The 9,755-nt window shown below is 46.4% G+C and overlaps 2 protein-coding genes across 4 annotated transcripts in view; one reads left to right on the top strand and one right to left on the bottom strand.

The window, feature by feature from the left end:
* Positions 1 to 352: 352 nt before the first annotated feature.
* RAG2 (recombination activating 2) lies at positions 353 to 1,918 on the bottom strand. Its single transcript, XM_040410340.1, has one exon. The coding sequence runs from the start codon at positions 1,916 to 1,918 to the stop codon at positions 353 to 355; it is 1,566 nt and encodes a 521-aa protein (XP_040266274.1).
* Positions 1,919 to 4,258: 2,340 nt separating this feature from the next.
* The window catches only part of LOC120980865 (intraflagellar transport associated protein), a 31,018-nt gene continuing 25,521 nt past the window's right edge, over positions 4,259 to 9,755 (top strand). The window contains exon 1 of one of the 3 annotated variants that reach the window (XM_040410214.1): positions 4,259 to 4,330. Coding sequence is in view for 1 of the 3 variants with exons in the window: in XM_040410213.1 (XP_040266147.1) it covers positions 4,470 to 4,484 (15 nt within the window). In the remaining 2 variants the exon portion in view is untranslated. Of the gene's footprint in view, positions 4,331 to 4,386; positions 4,485 to 9,755 lie in introns of those variants that run through there. The other 2 variants (XM_040410215.1, XM_040410213.1) reach the window with 2 other exon arrangements.

Raw genomic sequence — 9,755 nt, 5'->3', positions numbered from 1 at the left:
CCTCTTGCCCCTACCTGGTGCTGCCTGAGGTGATCGCCTCACCTGGCCTTATTGGTGGTGCACCCCTTCCCAGGGGGCAGTAAATGGTAAAGCATATCAGATCCACCCTAAGGGTAGGTTCACACAGAGGTTTTTTTCGCAAGAGGTTTTGAGTCAGATTTTCTTGTAGGTTTTTCAGTCAATGCCAGAAGTGGTTTCAGCAGAAAATAGCATAAGTCCTACCTTTATATTTCCAGTTCCTTTTGAATCCACTTCTGGCTTTGGCTGAAAAACCTGCAGGAAAATCTGCCTCGAAATCTCTTCCAAAAAACTCTGTGTGAACCTGCCCTTAAATGAAATGCATGAGAGTCTTTTACTCAAACAAGCGTCTGAGAAAAGACTTCTTTGCGGGTGACATTCTGCTGATAGATGGTGTTCGACCTACTCGCTTAATCGATGGTTTCATAACAGTGGTCATCTTCTTAGGTGTTTGCAGCCCCCTTTCCAATTTAATATGTTCATTGCAGAAATACTTGATGCTGTTTTCGGACAGATTGATCAACATATTTTCTGACAGGTCCACACATTGGGCATGAACCCAGTGGCCACCTTCGCTGGAGCAATAGATCATGGCTGGTTTGTTAAGTTCTGTAGAATAAAAAGGGACCCAAGTGTTAATATCTAGATTACAGTCAGAGCAGCACTTGATCCAGTACCCAGTTTCTGACTCATCTTCTTCATCGTCCTCGTTATACATGTCTTCATCAGAAATTAACCCATCTGTGTTGAACATGAACTCCTCCGAGTCTTCAAGCAGCATGGAGTCCTCTTGGTCTTCAAGAGATCCTTGACTGCATGACTGAGCCATCAAATTGTCCTCTTCCCCATGACTGATTAGGTAGAAAAAGAAGTTACTATCTGAATGTTGGTTCTTGTTGTCCCCTGGGATGACCATAAGTACAGTTCCATGACCCATATCTGCCCCAAACCATGTCTTGCTGTGCCTAATTTCCCCTGTCCAATCAGGAGCCTCAACTTCCTTGAATTCAATGTCGTCATTACTTAGAAAAACTTTGTGAGAAGTCATCTTCTTCTGGCTGTCGGACTCATAGCCGCCAACAATAAAAAACTCATCTGGACAGGTACTGGTCACAATAGAGCTTGAAAAAGACAGGAGAGATTGGAGAATGTTACAAGTTATGGCTGGACTTCCGAGAAGTAGATCCACATTAATCTTGTAGATCTTTGGAGATCTTACATTATTTTCAAGCAAGTGTCCACCAATAATGTAGACTGTATCATTGCGGGCTATAGAGACATGAAAAGAAACTCCGTCTTGAATTTCCTTGACAATGTGCATAGTAGAGCAACCAAACTGGAGGTCGATGAGGTAGATGAATGGTTGACAGTCAACAACACTATTCCATTTTTCTGTGGTTCTTTGATTCAAGGGCACATAGGACCTTCCACCAAATATCAGGACTGCCTTTTTGCCTCTGCTGTGGACTACATTGATGGAATGGCCATACCTTGCTTCAGGAGTATCCCCTACTAAATCCTTCTCTGTACAGCAGAGTGTTATTTTTTTGTTGACCGAGGAGGCCATTGAGATGACGTAGAGTTTTTGAGACACCTCATTGTTTGGCGTCTTCCCTCCATGGATCAGATATTGGATGACTTCCCCGTCTGAACTATCCGAAAGGCCTGTCACGGCTGGATGCCTTAATGGTGGGAGGTAGCAAGATTCATTGTTGAAAGTGGAGGGACGAAGTTTCAACTCATTGTTTTTGAGATTCACCAGGAACACACCTGTGGGGCAGGAACGTTTTGGCCATCCCTTTTGTCCGAAGAAGAAGACATGTCTTCCGAATCTAAACAGGGAGAATCCTGGCTGGATCAGGGATGTGTTATTGGAAGCGACTAATGTCTGAAGGGCCATCACACCTGCAATGCAAAATATTCAGGTAAGCTCATGGATCATCGCAAATAATGTCACTGACTAAACTCTGGAGAGCTGCTTTAAATGGTTTATCATGACATCATCAAACCCAACACCATATGCAACCATGAACTGTCTGCTCATCTGTATATATTCTCCCTAAGATGATAATCTGTATCTGAGGAGGCTTTTTTTCATACATTCTGTATGACCAGGTGATTCATGACACCACTCTGTCTAGGTGACAATGGTGAGATGAACCGCTCAATGAAAACTAAGGTGATGTCTAGAGGTCTCCATAGTATGGAGCCTAAAGGTTGCACATATGCATTTGGCTTGTTGCACGTGTTGACGCTTGGCAGAACAAAAGGATCAGGCAAAAAAATTCTGATTCCAATGGGGCTGAGATGCAATGCCACACACAACTCATGGACAGCGGTAGTGCTGTTTTTGGCAGAAAGCAGCCATGTTGGCATAATCCTGGACCACGCCTTTAAAGGAGTCAGATCAGCTGTTAGAAGCCAGCGCTCTTCCTAGGCCATGTGACATCATCGTACATCAGTCACATGGCCTAGGATTTAAAGGGCTGTCCTAGGAGCTGCACATGCATAAAAAAAACTAAAACTTATAACTACTTTACCAATCCCCTGCAGCTGCAATTTCAGACCTCCCAAGTGTTCCTCTTTTGGAGGGACAGTCCCTCTTTTTGACCCAAGTCCCTCTGTCCCTCTTTGTTCATAAGGGTTCATGCACACAAACGTATTTTCTTTCCGTTTTGTTTTGCGGACCGTATACGGAACCATTCATTTCAATGGGTCCGCAAAAAAAACGGAAGGTACTCCGTGTGCATTCTCCGTATCTCCATTCTGCAAAAAAATAGAACATGTCCTATTATTGTCCGCATTACGGACAAGGGTAGGACTGTTCTATTAGGGGCCAGCTGTTCCGTTCCGCAAAATACCGAATACACACGGAAGTCATCCGTATTTGTCAGTCGTGTGCATGAGCCCTAACTGTCCCTCTTTTTGATCTGAGGTATAGATTAACCTTTTTACCTTCACACTATTGACCCATAAAGTGTTTCTCTGGTTCCTCTCTGTATATGCGAGTCCATTTCGTCTATTTTTCCATTACTTGATGCAGTTGGGATTTTAGAAATTTCTAAATTCGGATTATTTTTGCGCCATTTCGTAAGAGAAAACTGTTAAAGTGTATAGCTCTATATATAGGAAAATAGATCTTTCACACAATGAACCATAAGTGTCCCTCTTTAATAGTCCGAAAATATGGGAGGTGTGCGACTCTGAGGTCCCCGCCGCACCCCAATTCCTGCTACTGTCTCAGCATCTCAGGAAATGGCTGTGAATGGTGCTCCGTAAAATCACTGGCTTCAGCCATGACCTGCCTCAGGCGGTGATTGGATCTTTCCCATAATGAGCCGTAAGGCCCCTTGTAGACGAGCGTGTCCGGGTTAGGTCTGGATACGTTGCGTCTGCGATCAGGGAAAATCGTGCTAGTAGGTACGCAATTGCAGTCAGTTTTGACTGTGATTGCGTTCCGATGTTCAGTTTTTATTGCGCGGGTGCAATGCGTTTTGATAAAAAAAACTGACTGTGGTACCCAGACCCGAACCCGGATTTCTTCACTGAAGTTCGGGTTTGGGTTCGGTGTTCTGTAGATTTTATTATTTTCCCTTATAACATGGTTATAAGGGAAAACAGTAGCATTCTGAATACTGAATGCTTACAAAAATGTGGCTTTAGGGGTTAAAAAATAAATAAAAATAACTCTCCTCATCCTGTTGTTCGCGCAGCCGGCATCATCTTCTTTCTTCTTCTTTCGGGACCTGCAAAAGGACCCTTGACGTAATCGCGCTCACCATGTGGTGAGCGCGGTGACGTCAGCGCAGGTCCTGCTGAATGAAGATCTAAATCTTCTATCTTCATTCAGCAGGACCTGCGCTGTACATCAAAGGTCCTGCTGACATAACTTTGCTTGGGCCCCGAGAAATACCAAATCTGCCCCTGTTTGTGACTGGTGGGGCATGCTGAGACTTGTAGTACTGTAGGTACTTCTTATTACAGTCAATTATAGATGTAAGTTCAGTTCTATGCTGATCACAGAAGGAATTTAGGGCTCATTTAATCTAATTTCTTCTAATTCTAACATTAAACTACTTCCTTCCAGCATGTAAAGCGTTAACCCAGCCGTTGCCTGGCAACAGTAATGCTCTAAAGCAGACTACCTGGCGCAATGCTTCCTGGGAGATGTAGTTTTTCCCCGCCTCTTTTCCCTGTGGCCCTGATTACCGAGGAACTACATTTCCCGTCAGCCCTTTCCTCTCCCTTCCTCACAGACGGCATTTCCTTCCCGTTGCTTTCTCATATCGCCTTCTTATGGCTGAGCTCTCAGGTAGGTTATGGAACCAGGGGTGGCTGCAAGGCATGCCGGAACCTTATCTAATGAATCATTTAATGCACCCACTTTACTGTGTAAGCGACAGAAATCCCCAGAAATTAGAGAAAAACGGTGCGGCGAGGTCAGGAGGTCCATGGTCCTAAGCAATGTAAGGGGATACTTTTAATATTTTATATTTGAAAAATATTTTGTGTTTCCGTTTCTGTTTTCAAGATCCCTGCTTGCTGTCGGCGAGAGGAAGTGTTCTAATTGACATCCAGGGTTGAACCCCAAGACTTCTCTTAAAGGGGTATTCCCTTCTCAGACACTGATGATATATAGCTGTGTCAGATGGGTGGGAGTCTCTCCCCTGAAGTGAATGGAGCGCACACCGCTACGGGAGTGCTCGCTCGGCCACTTCCACCAGTCTCATAGTGGTGAATGGTGGAGGTGGCTGCGCATGCGCTGTGTACTTTCCTTCACTTGGGGGGGCAGCATTCTGGAGATAGGAGCGACCCCCTATCTGTCCTAGAGATATCCCATCAATGTCTGAAGTCGGAATACTCCTTAATAGTGTTGAGCGAACTTCTGTTTTAAGTTCGGCGTCTAAAGTTCGGCTTCCGGTTAGCGGAGAATCCCGATATGGATTCCGAATTCCGTTGTGGTCCGTGGTAGCGGAATCAATAATCGACCATTATGGATTCCGCTACCACGGAACACAACGGAATTCGGAATCCATATCGGGATTCTTCGCTAACCGGAAGCCGAACTTTAGACGCCGAACTTAAAACAGAAGTTCGCTCAACACTACTCCTTAGGCCTCATGCACACGACCGTATTTTGTTTCCGTGTCCGATCCGTTTTTTTTGCGGATAGGATGCGGACCCATTCATTTCAATGGGTCCGCAAAAAACGCAGACAGCACACCGTGTGCTCTCCGCATCCGTATGTCCGTTCCGTTGCTCCGCAAAAAAAATAGTGCATGTCCTATTTTTTTCTAGTTTGCGGACAAGGATAGGCATTATTACAATGGATCCGCACGGAACTTCATCCGTTTTTTTTTGCGGATCCGCAATTTGCGGACTGCAAAACACATATGGCCGTGTGCATGTAGCCTTAGGCGGCTCGGATGTGGACCCATTCACTTCAATGGGGCCGCAAAAGATGCGGACAGCACTCCGTGTGCTTTCCACATCCATTGCTCCGTTCCGCGGCCCGCAAAAAAAATATAACATGTCCTATTCTTGTCCGCAAAACGGACAAGTATAGGCAGTTATATCAATGGCCGCCCGTTCCATTCCGCAAATTGCGGAAGGCACACGGGCGGCTTCCGTTTTTTGCGGACCGCAAAAAACGTCGCGGTCATGTGCATGAGGCCTTAACTTGAGAGTTTGTTACAGTTGCATCCGGTCTTGACAATCCTTTGTGAGATGGATCTATTGGCGGCACAAACCTCTTTCCTGTTCTGGTAGTTTGTTACAGTGTGTCAGTGCAGGTAAAATGTATCAATCTGGAATCCAGGTTGTTTGGTTCACAGGCTAGACCGGATACAATTGTAGCAACCTATCGGGTGTCTGTGGGTTTTTAGAATGTTACTATTCATTGACAGTAAGCAAAGATATTGAAAATCTGATATGGAAGCGCAGCCATTTCTGTCTCAAATAAAAAATACTTGTCAGCTCCTCTCATTTTTTGTGTTGTGCTTTTCCGTCAAGATGAGGCCACACAACCGTATTTTGCATCCGTGTCCGATCCACATTTTTTGCGGATTGTGAACGGACTGATTTATTTTTATGGGATTCTGTCTGCGTCCGTCTGTCTGAAGAGGGGGGACTAAGATACAACATTTTGCACCAAAATTGCATCACAGTTGTCTCAAAGTAATAAGGCTCCATTCACACGTCCGTGGTGTGTTTCGGATCCGCAATACACCCGGCCGGCACCCCCATAGAACTGCCTATTCTTGTCCGCATTTGCAGACAAGAATAGGACATGTTCTATTTTTTTCCGGAGCCGCGGCCCGAAAGATCGGGGGCGTGCTCGGGAAATGCGGATGCGGAGAGCACACTGTGTGCAGTCCGCATCCATTCCTGCCCCAAAGAGAATGAATGGGTCCGCAATTTGCGGAACGGATGCGGACCCATTCTGCTGACGTGTGAATGGACCCTGAGGGCTCATGCACAAGACCGTCTCTATTTTACGGATCCCCAAAAAAAATATACGGATGACGTCCGTGTGCATATTGCGGAACGGAACAGCTTGGCCATAATAGAACAGTCCTATAGATGAAGCGTACGTGGCTCACCTGGTTACGGGCTCCCCTCCGTATGGTCCTCCAGCACCGAAGTGAACGTGCGAGGGGCTTCTTGTGTCAAATCCCACACGGCAGATGTGCCCCAGCGTGATGTGGGTAACCGTCTGTGACCGCTTCACTCAAAGTTTACACTGTTAACCCTTTCCTCCCCCCACAAACTGTCAAAGTGCAACAAAATAACAAGAACAAACTTAAAGCAACAACAGAAAAGCCAAAACAACTAAAGCAATGAGCAAATAAAAACCAAACCAATAAACAGAAAATAATGGGAAAAAAAATAATATTGAAATGAATTGCAAGTCCTCCGACTCCCATACAACAGCGCGTAGGGGTTGGGGGTGTATTCACACGTGCAGAAGAAGAGAAAGCCTAGAGAACAGATGCCATGTCTTCTCTTTCGCTGACTGCACTCCTGGCTTTGGCTTCAAAAACGGCATCCAAAAACCGTAAGAAAAACCTGCACGTGTGAATGTGTACATATGTGAGATCTCGTGCAGGGAGCCCCCTCTTCACAGGCCCTGAATTCTTCTCAAATCAAGGCATTGAAAATGAACCCAAGCCATGATGGAGAAGGAGTCAAACAGCAGCAAGTCCTCCTGCCCCAGGGGGTTAGGGATGCAGAAAATCTGCAGGTGAAATCGTCTGTGAAAACCTGCAACAATAATTGGCATGCAGCAGATTTAAAGGGAACCTGTCGCATTGAACATGGTGTCTGAGCTGCAGACGGCAGGTTTAGAGCAGGAGGAGCTGAGCAGATCAGTGTATTGTTTTATGCGAAAAAATTCAGTAAAACTTGTAATTTATACATTTAAATCCCTCATCCATCTGGACTTTGAAGTCCAGGAGGCGGTCCTATCAGTGATTGACATCCTTCCCTCTATGACTGTGTATACAGAGATAGCTGTCAATCACTGATAGGACCGTCTCCTCATAGAGGGAAGGCTGTCAATCACTGATGGGACCTCCTCCTCATAGCGAAGGCTGTCAATCACTGATAGGACCGTCTCCTCATAGAGGGAAGGCTGTCAATCACTGATAGGACCGCCCCCTCATAGAGGAAAGGCTGTCAATCACTGATAGGACCTCCTCCTCATAGAGGGAAGGCTGTCAATCACTGATAGGACCGCCTCCTCATAGAGGGAAGGCTGTCAATCACTTATAGGACCTCCTTCTCATAGAGGAAAGGCTGTCAATCACTGATAGGACCGCCTCCTCATAGAGGGAAGGCTGTCAATCACTGATAGGACCTCCTCCTCATAGAGGGAAGGCTGTCAATCACTGATAGGACCTCCTCCTCATAGAGGGAAGGCTGTCAATCACTGATAGGACCTCCTCCTCATAGAGGGAAGGCTGTCAATCACTGATAGGACCGCCTCCTCATAGAGGAAAGGCTGTCAATCACTGATAGGACCGCCTCCTTGACTTCAAAGCCTAGAATGAGCAGGGATATAAATGTGTACATTACAAGTTTTACTGAATCTTTTCCCATAAAACTATATATTAATCTGCTCAGCTCCTCCTGCTCTATAACATGGTGCCCGCAGATTACACTGCATTTTCATGGTGACAGGTTCCCTTTAAGGCTACTTTCACACCTGCGTTCGGGTGTCCGCTCGTGCGCACCGTTTGAAGGGGCTCACGAGCGGTCCTGAACGCAGCCGTCCGGCCCCAATGCATTCTCAGTGGACGCGGATCCGCTGAGAATGCATCCGCCTGCCAGCGTTCAGCCTCCGCTCCGCTCAGTGAGCGGACACCTGAACGCTGCTTGCAGCGTTCGGGTGTCGGCCTGGCCGTGCGGAGGCGAGCGGATCCGTCCAGACTTACAATGTAAGTCAATGGGGACGGATCCGCTTGAAGAGGACACCATATGGCTCAATCTTCAAGCGGATCCGTCCCCCATTGACTTTCAATGTAAAGTCTGGACGGATCCGCTCAGGCTACTTTCACACTTAGAAATTTTTCTAAGTTATAATGCAGACGGATCCGTTCTGAACGGATGCGAACGTCTGCATTATCGGAGCGGATCCGTCTGATGAAACATCAGACGGACCCGCTCCGAACGCTAGTGTGAAAGTAGTCTAAGTTTGTGTGCTGATTGCGCATGGATGTATTTTTTTTTTATGGGAAAAAAATGTATCAGTCTGGAATCCAGGTTGTTTGGTTCGCAGAGAGATTGCCTAGACTGGATACAATTGTAGCAACCTATCCGGCGTCTATGGATTCTCTTTATTTGCGGGCTCGTGGAACAGACCTACGGATACGGACGGCACACCGCGTGCTGTCTGCGTCTTTTGCAAACCTATTGAACTGAATGGGTCCGGATCCGACCCCCAAATAATTCAAAATGGTTGCCGACTGAAACTACTGTGGTGTGAATGCTTCCTTATGTGGAGGATTTCCACCACAAGCAATGTATAGGATTTCACCATTTGCAGTGTATAGGTTGAAATGTGCAACAAATCCAAAATCTGCCACGAATCCACATATAATAAATCATGTCGATTTTATACCAGTTTACATCCCGCGCGATGGATCTTCCACTCCATGTGCGTTTCCAACACCAAAATCCATGCACCTTGTTCATTCTTGGTCTAGATTCCTTAATGGAAACCCCATAGAAATCAATGGTAGGCCTAAAAAAAACAGATCAAAAACCGCCTGGAATTTTGACGCGTCCAAATTTTCTGCGTGCCGATACAAACCCCCGTAGGGAGAATTCACAGGCGGCAGCTTTGTTGCAGAAGTCGGTATACTAAAACTGAAACCGCCCAGTTTAGATCAATGGAAATGATTTCTGCAGCCTTGACCCCCGACTCCGTCTGTCTGGTAATCTTTCCTGTGCACATGCAGCGAGGGGCCACTAACCACATGCAGCGAGGGGCCACTAACCACATGCAGCGAGGGGCCACTAACCACATGCAGCGAGGGGCCACTAACCGCCGTATTCTGGAGCCTGGAAAAACAAAAAGAAAACATGGCCTTCATTGAAACCTCACTATTTGCATATAAACCACCAAGTCGCTGTGGTTAGTGCAGTCTGGGCCCCCGGGGACCATAAACCCTGACTAGTGGGTGGCGAGGAGCAAGTGGCTCTTTCCTGTTTTTTAGGATACAGAAGGAGGTGGG

Source organism: Bufo bufo, chromosome 10 (assembly GCF_905171765.1).
Source record: "Bufo bufo chromosome 10, aBufBuf1.1, whole genome shotgun sequence".
Lineage (NCBI taxonomy): Eukaryota > Metazoa > Chordata > Amphibia > Anura > Bufonidae > Bufo > Bufo bufo.
The sequence above is the reverse complement of the archived record's forward strand: the minus strand, read 5'-3'. Positions and strand labels throughout refer to the sequence as shown.

Coding starts and splice junctions, on each gene's coding strand:
- RAG2 (XM_040410340.1), bottom strand. CDS start 1,918: ATGGCCCTTCAGACATTAGTCGCTTCCAATAACACATCCCTGATCCAG.